The 19,920-nt window shown below is 35.4% G+C and overlaps 1 protein-coding gene across 10 annotated transcripts in view; it reads right to left on the bottom strand.

Moving 5' to 3' along the window:
• Positions 1 to 19,920, bottom strand: part of SUGCT (succinyl-CoA:glutarate-CoA transferase) — a 777,770-nt gene that overhangs the window by 571,486 nt on the left and 186,364 nt on the right. The window contains exon 10 of one of the 10 annotated variants that reach the window (XM_073239075.1): positions 4,335 to 5,103. The exons of the other annotated variants lie outside the window; for them this stretch is intronic. Within the exon in view, the coding sequence (XP_073095176.1) occupies positions 4,831 to 5,103 (273 nt within the window). The 3' untranslated portion in view covers positions 4,335 to 4,830. Of the gene's footprint in view, positions 1 to 4,334; positions 5,104 to 19,920 lie in introns of those variants that run through there. 10 annotated transcript variants of the gene reach the window in all.

Raw genomic sequence — 19,920 nt, 5'->3', positions numbered from 1 at the left:
TTCATTAAGCCCAAGATTGGACCAGAGATTCTGCATTTCTATGAAGCTGCCCAGTGAGCCTTAGGCTTCTGGTCTGTTAGCATTCTGGAGTACTTAGATAAACTCTTATGGAAAAACTGTATGTTCCTGCTCATGGTACTTTCATTTTACCATAGGGAAGGGGCTGGGGCAGGTGAGTTAAATAGGTGAAGGTAAAAAGATACAGAATCTCAATCATAATATAAATTAGTCATGGGGATGAAAGTATAGCATAGAGAATATAGTCAGCAGTTTTGTAACATCTTTCTATGTTGACAGTATCTATACTAGTTTATGAGGATTTAATAATGCATAGAACTGTGGAATCACTATGTTGGCTACTTGAAACCAATATAATATTGCATATCAACTATACTTTAATAAAAATATGTATCAACAATAACAAAGTGATCCTTAAATCTTAGCTCCATCAGAGTCACCAAGGAGTTTAGGAAAACAGATTCTTGTTGTATCTTGAATGTGGGCATAGTACACATGAGATAAAATTGCATAAAACTAAACACACACACGAAAGCATGTAAAAGGGGTGAGCTGGATCTCTGTATTATTCTTTAGGCTGCATGTGAATCTACAATTGCCTCATAACAAAGAGTTAAAACACACACACAGACATTGCTAGGGCCTATCCCCAGAGTTTCTGATTCAGTAGACCTGGGATATGGCCTGAAAATTTACATTTCTAACAAATTCCCAGGTGGAGCAGGAAGTCTGGAGACCACACTTTGAGAAACAGAATGGTTTTCTACTCCAGCTACACATGAGAATCACCTGGGGAGCTTTTTTAAATCTCTTAATGCCCAATTCCACCACAGAACAATTAAATAGTAATTTCTGGGCGTGAAACTTGAGTTTTAATATTTTTTAAGCTTCTCAGATGATTCTAATGTAAAGCCCAGATTGAGAACCACTAATCTAAAATTTTAAATCACCATTTCTTCAATAATAATTCACCTTATGTCATTTAAGGAAGATGTACAAGAGTAGCAGACTTTCCACAGATTAAAAGATGAAGTCAGAAAACAAAAGATAAGTTGGCAAAGCTGCCATTAAGTAGAACTATGTATTTATCCCAAACTCTAAATGTGATGTCAGCTAGTCATTAAAGACTGCTTACAAATGCTTTGTTAACAAAATTAAGCCTTATTTATTCTAGAGATTTCTCAAAACAGCATGTGAAACCCTGATCACAGTTATTACCTAACCCACAAGGGTGTTGTATGAATTAATGAGATAATGCTTGCATAGACTTAGAAAATCTTGGAAGGGTAGTGAAAAAAATACAATCACACTATTATTAGTACATTGTGCTGAATCCCAAAATAAATCTAATAATCCATTCAAGGAAACAGGAACATAATATGGTTATTTTTTATAGGGGAAAATAAATATATATAAATATTTAGAGTGAAATCATAAGAATTCGACCAAAAGATACCAATTATTGTCATATTTCAGGATGGAAAATACTTTATAAGCATAAAAGCAATAAAAGATGTCACAAAGGAAAATTATTAAATTTAATACCTAAACATAACATTTTATACATTAAAAACAATCAAAATTAAAATACAATATGGGCAAGAGTAATTACAATGAGATGGGCAAAATGCTGTAAACCTGCAAAAAGCTCATAAGAAGATTATACCACAATAGACAAAGGGCATAAACAGACAACTCATTGTATATTTAATAAGTGAAGAAAAACATTTAAAATCATTAATAATATAATAAAACAATAATGAATATAATTTACCTGTCAGAAGCAAAGATTTTTTAAGCAGTGTGCTTCTCTATTTAAATGGATATATAGATACAGATTATACATTTGAATACATAATCTGTATATATTTGAATATATATATATATTAGAAATCAATTTAAACTATTTTTAAAAGAAAAAAAACAAGAGCAGTAGAATAAAAGATACTGGAACAGAAATGTTGAAGATTTTCTGCTAGGTATATTCTAAATGTACCAAAATAACTGGAATCACCACAGGTCCACTGATAAATCACACAACTAAAAAACAGCACTGACAAACATATAAGAAGACCTTGTTAAAGAAATGAGATGACAATGCAATTGGGTGGGATGAAGTGGCACAGGCTCTGTTTTGCAACTAAGAATAAACAATATTTGAAAGCAGGGCTCTGGGAAGATGCCTCAGAATTTGTGCACTGACAACACCAAACAGAAAGCAGAATGACAACAGCTAGACTCAAATATTACAGACAAGAGACCCAGTTTATACCTGGAAAGAAAGACTATTATAATGACAGATACAGAAAGTTAGTCACTTGAGCAACAGTTAAACCAAGGTACCAGAAAAAGAGAAAGAGAAGAGACATCATTTTTCTGATGAGACTGTAGTGACTTCTGAATTTAAATTTATGTCAATGAGTATTTCACATTAAGACTTTAAAAAGTATTTAAACAGTAACCAGATAGTGATGAGTACTGAAGAGAAGCAAAATGATCTATCTTATTTGTCAGCAAACACCAGACAATATAGATAAGACCTCATTCCATGAGGATTATACAGAAGAGGGATGGAGAGGATCTATAAAATATTCTACAACAAAAAAGAGAACAGAGGACTCCAGATACATGAAAAGACAAGAATTTTAAAATCATTTATCATTATTTCAAAGAAAATATGGTCTTCCTGCAATATGAGATCAAACATGAGATTATATGAGGCAACAGCATTAACTGAGCGGTCAGAAGTTACAATAAAGGCAGGAAAGAACACTAAGACAGATGCACTAAAAGCAAATAGAGCAAAATTCAGCACTACAGAAACTGGAGTAAGTTATGTGGGGGACCAACCTGAAATGTTCTTCCAGAATGAAGAAAGTGAACAGGAATGAAATTGAGGAGACATAATAAATGTGGAGAACATACAGAGACTCCCCCCAAAAATAATATGGTATTTCTAAAGAAGAGATAAAAAGATAATGGAAGTACATCTTCCTAATTTGAAAAAAGGCATGATTGTAAATTTAAAAGACTCAAGAGTTACTAAATGAAGACCAACCTAAAAATATCCCACAGAAAATTTCAATTTCAAGAAAAAGAAACCACCTTTTTGATAAATCAAAGATGATCATAAAGAGCTGAATAGACATATAACTGTTATGAACTAAAATTAAACCCCAAGAAAAGGCACTGGAACCAGATAGTTTTAGAAGAATTTTTTGTCAAACATCCAAAGAAAAGATACTTCCTCTGATACATAAAGAAGTTCAACTTCAAAGTTGCTAAGTATTAGCTCTTAAATGTTGTCACCACAAAAAAGAAATGGTTAATTATGTGATGTGATGGAGGTGCTAGCTAAGGCTATATTGGTAATCATATTGAAATATGTAAATGTATTGAATCAACAAGGTATATACCTTAAACGATGTTATATGTCAATTATATATCCATAATAAAAAAAGATGATTTCAAAGAATTTCAAAGTCTAATAATGTAAAACTGCCTAATTTGATTCCAAAATCTAGCATTGTTCTCATACTACAACCTAAAACAGAATAAGGAAAACTAATGACTCAACACACTTAGAATAGATATAAATAAAATACTACCAAATTACATCGGCAACATATAAAAAGAAACCTTAGTTGATGATAACTGGTCCCAGAAATATTTCAGTAACTCAGTATTAAGAAATCTCTCATACCTAATACATCAATCAGTAAGTGAAAATTCTTCCAATTTATATATTCAATACAATTCCTAATAAAATTTCAAAGGGATTTTTAACTTGAAAAAAAATTGTACCTATTTTGAGAGAAATCATCAACAAAAATATCTAAGTGAATGATGAAAAGAAAAAACAAGGGAAGATATTCACCAGAGAATATTAGAGCATATTATACAGTCATGGTGTGACACAGGTTTGAGAGGAGATACCAGTATAACAAACACAATAGAAAGTTCAGAAAGAGACCAACATATGTTTACTAATATGTGACAAAATTAACACTTTAAAGAGTGGACAAAGAATGTATTGTTCAATTAAATGTTCTGGAATAATTAGTACATTACTGAGAGGACAAAAATGTTAAAATTTGCTTCATAGTACATACCAAAATAAATTGCAGATAAATTTAAAATTTGAAAAATGGGAAAACAAAATAAGAAAAATAATAGGAAAAAATTAACTACTCCAAAAACTTAAATCTTAAAGAAAAGATTGATGGGTTTGATACATTAAAATCAAAATATTCTACATAAATAAAACTACCACATATAAGATCCATATAAAGAAGTAAGAAAAATACTGCAAACATATAGCAAAGATCAATTGCTTCAACCAATGAAAAGTTTTACAAACCAGTAAGAAAGAAATTAGCTCCACCAAACGTTAACTGAACAAAAAATGTAAATAAACTCACTAGCCAATAACCAGTAGAAAAGTGACAGTGAAGGCAGAGGAAGTGAAGCATGTAAACCTCTAGGTTGGGCTACATTACGGCTCAGTCACAAATAGCAAGTGCTAGTGATGGCTGTGGAGAGTGTGACAGGACACCAAGAATTGAAACTGGAAGGGTGAGATGAAGACAGATCCATTATATGAGTTTCAAATTAAACTCAAGTGATAAGGATATGTCATTGACACTTTTTAATGAGATAAGCGATGATACTCGAATACAATAATCAAATCCATACAAACATTAGGAAAACCAGCTGGGTGATTTCCATCTTCCCTTTTCTAAAAATATTTGATAGAGTTAAACACATGCCTATTCATTACAGCATCACTTTTAACCCATATGACACTAAAAATCATGTTTTGAAGTATAAGTAATAATAAAGCAGATGCTCAGGATGGAGCTGGAAATAGACTTGTACATGTATGTATATATACATCTTTCCAAGTCTAAGAATAGAAATAAACATACAAATACACATATATACACAAACACATGCACATACACATAAAAGCAAACTTATTGGAAAAAATACAAACAAATATTTTAGTTGTAGTATATTACCTTTTGGATGGTGAATTTCAGTCATTTTTTTCTTCTTTACATAGGTACACATAATTTTTATTGTCTATATAAAATAAATGATAAGTTATTCTGTCTATCTCAAAAGTTAGTTTGCCATTCATTTAGCTCAACTCAATATATTTACAAATTAATAATACAATATTAATCCCATAAACTTTTTTATCTAGTCAATTTCAATTATTATAGAATTTCACTATTCTTATTATTATTTCCAATGGCTTCCTGATGAACTATGTAATTTACTGAACATTTCTTTCTTGCCAATAATGACATTTTACATAGAAATGGAAACATTAAGCTTATATTAAAGAAAAAGATAATCAGAACCACACAGGGTCAAGGGAAGACAGAAATTCAATGTAAGCAGATTAACCTCTCAACATCACCAACAATGTAAGATATGAAACAATAAGCAAGCCAAGAGTCCATCTAATCCATTTTTTATGTATAACAGTGCCACTATTGCATTTATAATCTCTTTACTGATTTGAGTATTTTTAACCAGAATTCATGAGAATGATTACTTTGACGTATATATTAGCCTAAAGGATCCATAAAGGCTTTCTGTAAGCAAGGATAAACGATAAAATCCATATCTTAATAGTATCAATTCACTCTTTTATATAAAATAAAATACCTTAGCAGAAACATCATATAATTATTATTAATCCTGGTAGACAGTCTCTCCTGAAAGGAAACTCCAGATATCTTATTCATCCTTAATGTTTGTTGGACTGGGGTACATGGAAAGTAGAAATGATGAGCCAGCTCTAAGCATAGAAGACATGGGCCATAGTTAGAACCATGCATGAGTTTCAAGCAAGTATCCAAGAACAGAACCAGATAAGAATCAAAAGACAGCCAACAAAGACATACTAGAACAGCCACAATCAAATCATAAATGACAATTCAAGAAGTCCAGAACAAAGAATATTTCATAAATCAATTAAAAAGTATTGGAAAGCTCAATAGTAAAATTGCTTAATGATCTAGAAAGAAATTACCAAAAAAGAACTAAAATATGGGTAAAATAAAGCTCTTCTTCACTTGATATCAAATAAATGTCAATTAAGATAAAAATGCAATACCATTCTCAGCTATAAAATAGGAGAAGTTTTTTTTAATAATAATATCTAGTATTGCTGGCAAGAGTGAAAAAGAATAGGCACCTTCATATACTGATGATGGATAGTTTTAAAAGGCAGGGGTGAACTGGGAAAAAAATGTCCACCTGCAAAGGAAATTTAAATGTCTTAGTCTGGGACAGAGAAAAAAAATATCCCCTAAAAATAATAGCAACTTCTTACATAGACCTTAACCCAGCCAGAACTAAGTACTATAGTATTTATCAAAACACCACAGATTAGGTAGCTTAAACAACAGACGTGTATTTTATCACAGTTTTAGAGGCCAGAAGTCCAAGGTCACGGTTTCGAACAATTGTTTTTGGTGAGAGTTCTCTTCCTGGCCTGCAAAGGGCCACCTTCTCTCTATGTCCTCACAGGGCCTTTTCTCAGTGCATGCACAAAGGAGGAGTGGGGCACAGAGAGCTCTCTGGTGTCCAAACCCTTAGGACTCATTTAACATTAATTACACTCCATAGAGTAAATGTAGCTACACTGGGGGTTAGGGCTTCAGTATACAGATTGTGGAGGCACACAAACTTTCCCTGTTTCAGTCCATAACATTCCATTCATGGTCCCTCAAAATTCATGTGCTTCTCACATGCAAACTATATGCATTCCATCTCAACAGCCCCAAAGCCTTAACTCATTCCAGCCTCAACTCTAAAGTCTAAAATCTCATCTAAAAATTCTCTAAATCAGGTGTGAGTGAGACTCAAGGTATCTAAGACAAAATTCCTCTCCAGCTATGAACCTGTGAAAGCAGATAAGTTATATACTTTCAAATACCCCTGGGACAGGTTCCCAGGGAGAAACTGGAAGGAATACAAAGGTCCTAGGGAAGTCCGAAACCCAGTAAAGCAAATTCCATTAGCTCTTAAGGCTCAAGAACAATACTCTTTGGTTCACTGCTCTGCCTTCCAGGCCCCCTGAGGTGGCAGTATCATCCTATGGCTCTGTGGGGCAGCACTCGCAGCTCTCTGCAGTCGTCACACTGAACCAAGGAGCAATCAGCCTTATTCCCAGGGACTGTGATGGGAACAGCAGCCCTGATGATCTCTGAATGGCCTTTAAGGTCACTCTTCCCTTTTGTTGGAAGATAATCCATGACTGTAGCTGGACAGCTCTACTGTCCCTTCCTCTAGTCTTCTAAAAGCCCAGCAACCTTCCTTCAATTGGTCCTGTCTCCATCTACTTCAGTAAACTGGCAGTGTTTCTGGTCCTATAGTCACATAATCTCTTTATCAAGTTATAGTCAGCTAAGCCCTTGGAGTTCTAATCTGAATATGCTTTCTCATTTTTTGTAGTATGGACAGGCCAAGAACTTTCCAAACCTTTAAATTCTGGTTCCTTTTCGCTCAACAAATCTTCTTCAATTCATTTCTCTCCTCTTGTACTTTACTCTACGCAGCCAAATTGAGGGTTAGGGTTTCAGCACATAAATTTTGAGGGTCACAAACATTCAATCTATGACTGTATGTGTGTGTGTACATCGATATACATATGAAGATATATAAACATATACACACATTTGCATATAAGCACATTTGTATATATGTATACATATGTATATATACATGTATTTATATTTACAAAATTCTACATACTAGCCTATGAGGTAGACACTATTTTACTATTTTTACAGTTGAGGACCTGAGGGACAGAGAAGTTATATAACTTTCTCAAGATCACACAAAATTGTGGAACCTGGAGTTAAACCTTTGATGACATGGCTATATGGCCTGTGATTTTATACACTATCCTATACTTCTTTTCACTATGTTAGGAATGAAAACTCTAAAGACTCCACCAAAAAACTATTACAACTAATAATTGAATTCAGCAAAGTCTTAGGATACAAAATCAATATACAGAAATATATTGCATTCCTTTATACTAAAAACAAACTAGCATAAAGAGAACTCAAGGAAACAATTCCATTTATAATTGTGTCAAAAAGAATAAAATACCCAGGAATAAATCTAACCAAGGAGGTGAAAGACCTACTCTGAACACTGTAAAACACTGATGAAAGACACTGAGGGAAACAAAAATCAATGAACTCTATCTCATGCTCATGGATAGGAAGAATTAATATTGTCAAAATGGTCATCTCGCCCATAGCAATTTACAGATTTAATGCAATCCCTATCAAAATACCAATGGCATTTTTCAATGAGTTAGAGCAAATAATCCTAAAATTCATATGGAACCATAGAAGAAACTAAATAGCCAAAGCAATACTGAGAAAGAACAACAAAGTTGGAGGTATTACACTCCCTGGTTTCAAACTATACTATAAAGCCACAGTAATCAAAACAGTAGGGAACGGGCACAAGCACAGACCCATAGATCAATGAAACAGAATAAAGAGCCCAGATAATAAACCCACAAATTATATGGTCAATTAATAAATGACAAGGGAGTCAAGATACACAATAGGGAAAAAACAATCTCTCCCATCAGTGATGTTGGGAAAATTACACAGCTAAATGCGAGAGAATGTAACTGGATTACTCTCTAACCATACATAAAACTAAACTCCAAATGTATTAAAGACCTAAATATAAGACATTAAGCCATAAAATTCTTAGAAGGAAACATAAGCAAAAATATCTTGAACATAAGCGTGAGTAATTTTTTTCTGGGCATGTCTCCCTGGGCAAGGGAAACAAAATAAAAAATAAACAAGTGGGACTATATCAGACTAACAAGCTTCTGTACCGCAAAGGGCAGCATCAACAAAATAAAAAGGCAGCCTGTAGTACAGTTATAATATCGTAAATGATTTATCCAATAAGAAGTTAACATCCAAAATATATAAAAAGCTCATATGACTCAACACCAAAAATACAAATAACCCAATTAAAAATTGAGCCAAATACCTGAATGGACATTTTTCCAAAGAAGACATACAGATGGCTAACAAGCACAGTAAAAAATGCTCCACATGGCTAACCATTAGGAAAATGCAAATCAAAATCACAATAAGATATCACCTCACATTAGTCACAATGGCTACTATCCAAAAGACAAGAAATAACAAGTGTTGGTGAGAATGTGGAGAAAAAGGGAACCCTCCTAGTGGGAATGTAAATTGGTTCAGCCACTGTGGAAAGAAGTACAGAGGTTCTTTAAACTAAAAACAGAAATAAAAGCAATTCCTCTTTGGAAAAAAACAAAAATCATTGATTAAAAAAGATACATGCACTCTTATGTTTACTGCCACATTATTTACAATAGCCAAGATTTGGAAGCAACCTAAGTGTCCATCAATAGATGAATGGATGAAGAAGATGTGATACATATACACAATGGAATATTACTCAGCCATACAAAGAAATCTTGACAGTTGCAACAACACGAATGAACATAGAGAACATCATGCTAAGTGAAATAAGCCAGGCAGAGAAAGACAAATACTGTATAATTTCACTTACATGTGGAATGTCAAAAAACAAAAACAAAAAAATGAACAGAATAGAAATAGACTCACAGACACTGAAAAGAGGCTGGTGGTGGTTGTGGGAGAGGAGGTGAAATAAGATTATCATATAGATTAATCACAGGGATGAAAGTACAGCATAGAGAATATAGTCAATAATATTGCAATATCTTTGAATGTTGACAGATAGTAACTATACTCATTGGGGTGAACATTTAATGACATAGATATATCACTGCACTGTATACCTGAAACCAATATATTTTATATCAACTATATTTCAATTTCAAAAAATGGCAAAGGTAAATATATATATATATATACACACACAGGTAAATGAAAAAAATATAAAAACTATTCTTAGCTCACAGGCCACATGAAATGGGGCATAGGCTGAATTTGGCCTCTGGCCCATTGTGTGCCAACCCCTACTCCAAAGGACTGCCACTTGCAATATAGAAAAATCAAATAAACCAGCCTGAGGGTAGGATCAGTACTAAAAGATGATAATGAATGCTAAGCAAAGGAAGGTCAAGACAGGCCTGAGATACCAAGGTAAAATAAACATAGAAATAAATAATGCAAATATTCAATGAAGCAATGTTTTAATGAACTCATATGGGTGAAAACACAGCCCAAGCTGGCAATTTAAATTTACAATTTCCCAAGTTTTAAGTAAGAAAGAAAAGCAAATGCCATCATTGAACCAGAATGTATCTCACAGGCTGGAACCAGCACAGCTGCCTTGGGGCTAAAGAAGCATGTTGAGTATCCAGTACCCTGGGAACAAGTCTGAGGTTGGCATGGAAGTCAGAGAGAAAGGACATAAAGCTTTCTACTATAGAAATGTTTATGGGGAAAGAAGGGCCGGGCATGGTGGGAAGAAAAAATATATAGTTTCAAGTTGGAGAATCAGCCCAAGAGATTCTGTTCTTAATAGTTCTGTGAAATGCCATCATCTATATAGGTATTGATGGTTTCTTCTCCTTGGTTTTTTTCCTTTTCCTAAGAGTCCATGACTGACACATCAAGAATAGTTCACAGGCATTTCTGATTCCTTGGCTTTGGAAAGATCAAGTCCAAGCTCTAAAGTCTGTCAAACTTGCTCTAAAACCCTGGACAGAACATTCTGTGAGATGGCATGCTGATAATTACTATAGATCAATATCATGACTTATTAGTACAAAAATTTATTTACCTTATGCAAGTTAACTATAATAGCTGTGAGTTAATGAGCTAATGGTAATTTCAAGTTAACTATAATAGCTGTGAGTTAATGAGCTAATGGTAATTTCTAATAACTATAACAACATTAATCTTAAGAATGAACACATGAATTGGGATAAAATTTTTAGATAAACCTGAGAGTGAAAGGCTGATATAGATGTGTATATCTGGGTATAACTATGGACCTCACTCCATTGCTTGGCCTTGATTTTATATAAATAAATAAATAAATGAGCAAAAATAATTAACAATAGTCATTATTTCACATAGAAAGCTTGTTACATGTCACACTTCTAAAAACAAGATATTCCACGCTAGATTCCTTCAAGGCTGAGGGAGACCAACTGTTAAGATATTGGGACATTCTATTAACTTATAATATTCTGGGATTGGAAACTATCAATAAGATGTTAGGTTTTCAGGTATTGTTTTAAAGATTCTCAGAAATGGAATGCCAAGTACTCTACACACTTCCACAGAGTCTACCACTCTGAGTTAAACAACATCTAGTAACTACTAACTAAACAGAGGTACACAGGTTTGTATGGAGGAAACTTGTTGATTGATTATTCTGTTAAAAAAAATCAGAGTTCATAAATTGGTAATTTGTCTCTTATTTGCTTTCCTGAGAATTGATTTCATCTTATATTCCCCATCCTCATCCATAAAGTAAGAGGTCTTATCTGAATGATCAATGAGGTCTCTTCTTCTCTGTTACTCTGTTGTTCTTTCAATTACAGAAACGTAGTTTCAGCAAAGTATAAAGTCCTTAGTGACCATTAGAACTGTTCAAAAATTGAACCATCTTCTTGTGCGAAGTGAGTTCCTTGTAGCTGAGATGAAGAGAAGTTGGATGAGCATCTAGTATGGACTTTCCTGCACCAGGTGAGAGACAGAATGATTTCTTCCAACTAGGAGAGTCTAATTTCATCAAGTCCCCTCTGAGACTCTGCATTCAATACTTGCCATGGATCACTGCACTAGGTAATTTCACATATATTTAATTTGGCCCTCATAACAATCCCTTGAGGACTAAGTCGGGATTTGAAACCAGGTCTCTCTCCTACCCCTTGTTGAGATACAACCGTTAAACCACAGGAATGCACAGAAACAATGGTTCTGCTTCCAGTGAACCTTTGTTTTCAGAAACTTCCAATGTTCCACCAGCCTGTTCAGAAGGATGCAACTACAAGGACTCCAAATTCCTTTCCTGTGTCCTAAATGAAAGCAGGTTTCTAAATAATTTGGAGCCACAATTTTACAAGTTTAGTCTGGTTTCTTTTTCCCTAAATGGGTAGCACTTCTCACAGTATCAGAGCCTCCCTGTCACTTTCTTCTCCACTTAAAGGATCTTTCAAAAGCTTATTCCCGGTGATTTATAACTTCACTAGCCAAAAGAGCTTAGTCCTGCACCCTCAGAAATTTCATTGTGTACTTATTCGTCCAGATTATCTATAAACATGTTTAATAAAGCAGTCCAGCAGAAATCCCTGGAGGGGCCTCACTGTTTCCACATTTCTATCAACAGCAGGCTCACACATCTATTTTTTGTTCCCTCTACTAATACCTATGTGTGACAAAACATTCCTCCTAATACCATGGTAACATAATTTTTAATAACTTTGTTGTGAAACTTTGTAGCTGACTCCTTTAAAGTCTAAACAAATTACATTTGTTTTTCCCCCCTGGTGCTTATTTACCTCACCGAACAATTCAAGCATGTTATAGAAAACAGTTTTCTTGGTTCCTTACACTGTGTGGTCAAAGATCCTACAACTTTAGAGTCCACCAATTTGAATGAGACTCACCAACAGATTGTGGGTCTCCTCATTAGAATGGAACAAGAGTGGAATTCACTAACAGTGAAGAATAAGTACAAACTTATTTTGCATTTTAGACAGTTTATTCCCTTGGGTTTCTTCAGACCCTTATGATGGATGCCATAAGGTTTCTGCAATTTACTTATATCCAGCATGCCAATCAGGTAGCACTTCCTGTTCCCTTACCACCATTTGATCTTATACTACATCTCTTACCTCTTTGCTTCAAAAGACATGATGACAGTGGAAATTTCTATGTTTCAACAAAGGCCAAAGCAAAGAATTCACTGAGCCTCCCGATCTCCTTTCTTCCCTGGGAGCACATCTTTTGCACCCTGATCATCAAGCAGTCTCATTGATTCTCCAGTTGCCCTTCTGCCTTTCATGTATAAAAAAGCTTTTATTTCTGGATTGTGATCCTTCTTTCCTGTTTCTTGAATTCCTTTACAGTCTGACTTATTTACACCTGACCTGTCACACTTTGAGGCCTTCCCTGTTCTCACTTGAACAATCCTTTACCTACTTTTTCCCCCTACTTTTGCTTCTTTCACTTTATGACATGGATGCAAAAGTTTTACATGAGCTCCTCATCTTTGGTATGTGACATATTTTCGTGCCCTTCCATTAATGTGTTTAAAGCATTTCCAGGTTTCCTACAAGTTACAGACTTTTTAAAATATTACTTTCAATTTTAACTTAATGAACACATTGATTTGATCATAGTTCCATTTTCTAAAACTAAGTAATAATGTGACAGGATTTTCTTTTTTTTTTGGTCTTTTACTCCCCATCAGAAGGGGGATGTAATTGAGTTGTGAGCATTATTACAATAGTCACAGATAATTTCCTGCACTGATTCCTGTCTAATCTTAGGCCCAAGTCCAGTATAATTCCACTCTGTCCTTATTCTACAACTTCTTGCCCTGGAAAGCAGACATTTGTGTGAGACCTTTCAGTCTTAAGGTATGATTTCCCTTACAACTACTATATGGTCTAATTTTTTCAGTGTTAGCAATGGCATACCTATGCAGCTGGTTGTTCCGGTGGGGGGATGGGTTCCAGGAGATCTGAGAAGTTCCTGAAATCACAGGCAAAATCATGCATATATATGGGTATGTGTATTTTTCTGAGAAAGGATTCCATAGTTTTTGTCCATTTCCCACAGGTATTATGAGGCAAGTAAATAAGTAATAGCCACTGGTCCATAGTGTCCCTAAATATATTCTTATTGAGGATGAGTTCCTCATCTACAGAGAATTTTTTTGTCCAGAATCATTTTGTACATTTCTGGTCACTGTTTTTCATTATAGTTCTTCTGCTTTCATCATTTCTGTACATAAACTGTTATAATCCCATCATCCATTCCTACCATTGCTACAGATTTCCTAGGCCTGCAGTACCATTTTTCACCAGTTTTTCCTCCTGCCCAGCTGATGAAAAGAAAATGAAATTGGGATCCTTACTTGTTACCAATCATTCTATCCACCCTTTTTTATACTTCTAGAGATAATACATTCAATATGCATTTAAATACTTGGGGCTTTGCTCTTCCACAAAACTGTTGGTTTTATGGTTATCTGGATGGACAGTGTTGCCATTCCCATTTTCACCAACACACCATAGAGTCCCCTTCTCCCTTTGCTCCTCCCTCCACACCCCATCACCATCACCCTAGCAAGGTCTGTGTCAAATTGGATCTCATGCTTCCTCTGCACTTATCAACTTTCTCCCAATTTTTAGGTTAAACTCTAAACTGCGACTTAACAGATTCACTACACACAGAGCTCATTTTCTGGCCCCCACATTAACACAACACCTCAATGCACCATTATATTTGCTGAACAAACCTCAGATTCTTTTGCACTCTGCACAGTAACACCATTATAAGTTTTGTTCCCCACCCCCCAGCTTCTTTGAACCAGCACTGAACTTACTAATTTGACTCCTTGCAATGGAAACAAGAATGATACAGTAGAAAGAAAAAAATAATAATACCCATTTTAAGGTTTTTTGAGAATGCATTTTAAATGATTACCAAGAATATATATCAAAATTAATCATGTAAAAACAAAAAATTCATTGCAGATTTCCAAGAAAAATAAGAATATGTTAAGAGACATAGTGTTCATAATTCTTTAATATCTTATATCCTCTTTTTATGTGAGGCAGCATACTAATACAGTGACTGTTACATCAAAATCTCTATTGTTTTTCATCAACTGGATGTTATCAAACGAAACCACAGGGTGGCTAATGATGGAACTGCAAAGACTCCTAACAAGGATGTTTTCTGGATGAAAGATCTCTCTGGGCTTCCTCACAGTAGCTTTCACAGAGGCTACTGCCAACCAGGTAATATTTTCGTGACCCTCAAGGTATGAGTTAAAGCTATTCAAAGCATAAAGGTCTTCTCTAATCCAAAGTGTTCATTCCAAAGCAGTAAAGATAATAAGGAGCAGGCAATCTGGAACTTATGCTGTAAAAATTCAATGGGATTTGGCAGTGTACATTCCGAGTTTGTTCTTTAGAAATAATGTTTGAACTGGTGACTAGGATCATGTGCCAGCCTATGCTGGGGCTCTACTGACAATATTGACAGTGCTAACAGTTTTGCTGAACTTGATCACCATTTTCTAACCACTCCACTCTCCTGATCTGCTCCCCAGCCCACCTCTTCATCACGCACACATTTGACAAGCAGAGGAAGAGGAAGACCCCTCCTTGACTTGGAGTTGCCCTCTGATGGTGAAGAGGTACAGGAACAGGGGCTCCTGTCATAGTTGGTGGGCTTGGTTTTAACAAATGAGAGACGGGGACCACAACAACACGTCTGGGGTCTGTGGTGTGGCTCCAATGATGGGATAACAGCTCTCATCAACTGAACATACACTATGTGCCTGACTCTATGCTATACACTTTATATGTTCTGTCTTGCTAAGTTATCACCACCACCCATAAGCAAGTAGAATTATCCTTATTTTACAGATGAAGAAACTGAGGCTCAGTAAAATGAAGCAACTTCCCAAGGTCTGTCAGACTCTGAAGCCATGCTTTTAAATAATACATCTAAATATGCTGCTTATCTTGCAGCATCTGGAGTCTCAGCAGCACCAATTTTTAAAAAATGAGGGAAAAAGTTCAGTAGTAAAGAGGATGGTGGAGTAAAATCCTCTCACTGTAGAAGTAGATATTTAGACCATGGCCAGGAATGGGAATGAGCATTTCAGATTTATCCTCCACAATTCACTTATTTATTTTTCTGGGCCATTGCTATTTTTTTCTTTTTTTACTGAGGTATATACAATTAAATACACAATGTTTTCTATAATTAAGATACTGCTTTTAAAAATAAACCTGACTTTCAGAAAAATGCTTGAAAATTAATTCTGCTTCTGGTCATCAGGAATCACATCATAACAAATGATGTTGCAAAAAGAACTCTGAAGCTTAGAAGTAAATACAATGGCCACCTGAATTATTTCAAACAAAAGAAATTATATTTAAGCTAAAACATATTGTTTTCACATCAAAAGCATACTTAACTGAAACCAATCATATTGAACACTTTTCATGCAGTGATATTATAAGTTAAATGCTCCTCCCACACATCAAGAAATACACACAATCACAAAACACACACACACCTGCTACTTTACAACTTGTGTGCTACCCTTGTTAACTGAAACCGATAAAAAACCACATCAGACTCACAGCAAGGAGAGTTTTGCAAAAAGTTGATTGATTTCAAGCACTAACTTGTCTCAAACTGGGCATCAGCAAAAAAAAAAAAAAAAAAGATATTCTAAAGCACAGTCCTTAACCTTTTCACCCTCTCTCCTAATATGCAGACCCAACCAGTCATTAATAAGACTTGTCCTAGAGGCCCTCATATATCTCTGAAAGTACATCATCTCCCTCTGGATCTTATTTTACCTGTAAATGTCCCTTATATTCATCTTTGTTGCTGGAACTAATGTCCTACAAATTATACTTGGGACATTTCTTTCTAAGCATAAGTGGATTCGATCTTTTTTATAAAACTACCTTCGAGACGCTCTAAGATTTCAGAAAGACGTCCTCCAACAATCACATAGCAGTGATACAGCCTTGCTTTCTATCTGCTCTTAGGTATTCTACAGAGATCAAACCTGTACGTTTATTCTGTGTCACTGAGCTGAGCAGGCCAGAACGCGGTTCTCTTGGTGAGCCAGTCAGTCAGAACAACTGCAGATACTCTGTGTGCTGAGGTTATGTAACGACAGCACGAACCCAGGCAACAGGGGGCTTGAGGGAGCGAAAGACGTTGGCATGAATGTTAATGCAACAAAAGGAAAATCATTTCCAGGAATCTCTCTCCAGAACTCTGAACCAGAGAAAAAGGTAGTTTTACCTTAAGTAATCAACATGTACATTAGTAGTTCTAAGGACGGAAAGGAAATCACCTAATAATGTGTTGTGTTCCCGGATCCTCTTCAAGGGCCTGCTGAAAATGCCATCCCGCTACCAGGTTACAAGAGTGACATCTAGTGGATTCACAAAACAATGACCGAAAGGATTTCAAATGTGCTTTCATCAGGGCTTCTCAAAATCTAAAACAAATCACCTGGGAATCTTGTTAAACCACAGATTCTGATTCACTAAAATGGACTATTTCTAACAAGCGTCCAGGTAGCACCAATGCCACTACTCCATGGCCCACTAGCGCGGCCAGGGACTAGAGCAATCCACACCTGCTTTCACCCTCAGGGAAGAAAAGGGAAGAGACATGTGAGAATCATTTCCAGATTAAAGTTATGTCAAATGAATTATTAACATGATTTTTGTAGGTTCCTGTTTCCGTAGCCCCACTCGGCATGCACACTTAGCTATCTCCAGTGGGACCAGAGTCCCTGCACCAGCTCCCCTCTTCCTAAATGCCAGGAACAAAACGAAGAAGGCAAAGAGCATACATACTTTACAGCCATGTTTACATTTGGACATGATTTGCTCAAGTCTCCGACACAGGTTTACTTCAGAACTTATATCTTACAAACTTTCTCTCACTGTTATTATTTTATTTGTCCAATATTGCATTATATTATCATAGTAATTTGTACAATATTGGAACTCAGTTCTTTTTCCCCCGGGTAACCTGCACCTGAGCAGGGAGCCATCAGGATATTGTCTAAGCGCTAAGCACACCTACTCAGAATTTCAACAACATTTGCCCTGTATACCCCTAAGAACAGAACAGGATGTGTAACTACATCCAAATCCAACTGTTTCCAGAATCCAATCCGATGTGATTTATCTGAGCCAAACAGCCTTGACCTTCATGCAGCGCCACCAGGCTGGATGTGAGCTGTAAAGTTTGGGCTCCTGCGCAGAGATCATCTGCCACGCCCCATACAAACTCCTCCTACCGAGGCCTCCGTCTCTTAGACAGACCCTTTCTTTGGTTCTACATCAGTTTGGGGAGCCATCAACACTGAGGAAAATCAGTCTCTGTTCTCTCAAATACAAACACACAAGTGCAAAAGCTACTCCCTAGTCCAGTACAGTAGTTCAGTATGAGTCATTTGATTAAGACAAGTAATCATTTTTAAGCAGCAGAACCCCTATTTCAAATAAATTAAAATGGAGCTGCTTTTGGTTGAAACAGAGTCAGATACTTGTAGGTCTTCCTACTTGATTTTTCCCAAGGCTGTCCCCCACCCCATGCCCTGAATATTCCTTCCTATGTCCCAAATACTCCTTCCCACCCCAACTCCTGCCCCTAGCCAACCAACCTCACAGAAGTACAGTTTGAAAAGCAGAAATTATGAATCTCACAATAGCTAAAACCAGCCCAAGCTCCTATATTGCTCAAGGACAGCATTTCTGTTTACACATGGAGTTAGAGTTAGCGGTTTCACTGAACTTGACTTAATTATAATTCTAATACAATTTTAGTATATGCAATCAAAGGACTTATTCAAAAGATGTATAACTTGATTTCCTGAAGTAATTTGCTTTAAATCCATAATTAAGGATCTCTGTAATGAGTAAACAACAGAATTGTTTATACCTCTTTGATGCTCTTGGCAGTCCTAAAGGGGAAACCATGTAGAAGAAAATGTCACGTGATTCTTCCTCAAAAGTGGGATGAAGATCAAAAATGTAACTAAACATGCCAGTTTAAGTAAGTAGCATTGCATCACCTGCCTCAGTTAGAATCCCAGTTCCACCACTTACATGTGACCTTGAGCAAGTTAGTTACCAAACCTCTCTATGCTACAGTTTACTCATCTGCAAGTGAGGACAATAGCAGATCTATTTTGTGGGGTTATTAGGATTGGATTAATACATATAAAGTAGTTAATAATTAACACATAGTAATCATTCAATACATGTTACCTCTAATGATAATTATGACTTATTATATATATTACTAGAATATTAATAGTCATTACTCTTAATATTAATATTATTTAACTGAATATTCAAAATGGTATTTGATTTTTCTGGATAATTTTAGCCAAATTTGATAGGCATAAACAACATACAATCCCATCAATTCTGCATATATGTTGAGAATACTGAGAATGCAAGAGAAGCTGATAAGATGCTAAAGGGAATTCCAGATTTATTCTTTAAGGTACACTGACTTCCCTTGTGCCTCTTTCTATTTTACCTCTTAGTGAAATGCATTAAAAAGACCATATTTGTCCATTGGAGGCAATTCTGATTTTTAGAAATCACGTTAGTTTCTGAACAGTTATAAGTATGTTTATTCTTTGTGCAATATGTTCTCCTTAAACATCATATTGCCTAATTGATTTTTAATTTAGGAATTTTATTTTAAATCAAAGAAAGTTAAACCTTTTCTAGGGAAAAGCCCAGAGGGTGGAAGCTATAATGTCAGTCACCTGCCCCACTTTCATCTGCCTGTTGGAATATATACATATATATGCCCAGTTACCTATAGTCCTAGGACTGTGGCAAAGTCCTGCCAATTGGTTTCAAAATAACCAGGATTATTCACCAGTTTTAGGACAGTGGAATTGTTTCCAGCTTTTTTTCACTGTGACTAAAGCTACCTCAATAAATATTCATGATAGGTAAACAAGATGAAACAAAACAAAACACAAAGTAACCATGATCTCCAAATAAAAGATTTTGTTTTGTTTTAACAAGAATCATGGCACACAGAAGCTTTAACGCAACTATTCAAAAGCTACCTGGCCAAACCTTTCAAACAAAGGGAACCTGAGGAAATTCAGACA

This window comes from Manis javanica, chromosome 6 (genome assembly GCF_040802235.1).
Source record: "Manis javanica isolate MJ-LG chromosome 6, MJ_LKY, whole genome shotgun sequence".
Lineage (NCBI taxonomy): Eukaryota > Metazoa > Chordata > Mammalia > Pholidota > Manidae > Manis > Manis javanica.
Note: the sequence above shows the minus strand (reverse complement) of the source record. Positions and strands in the feature narration are given on the sequence as shown.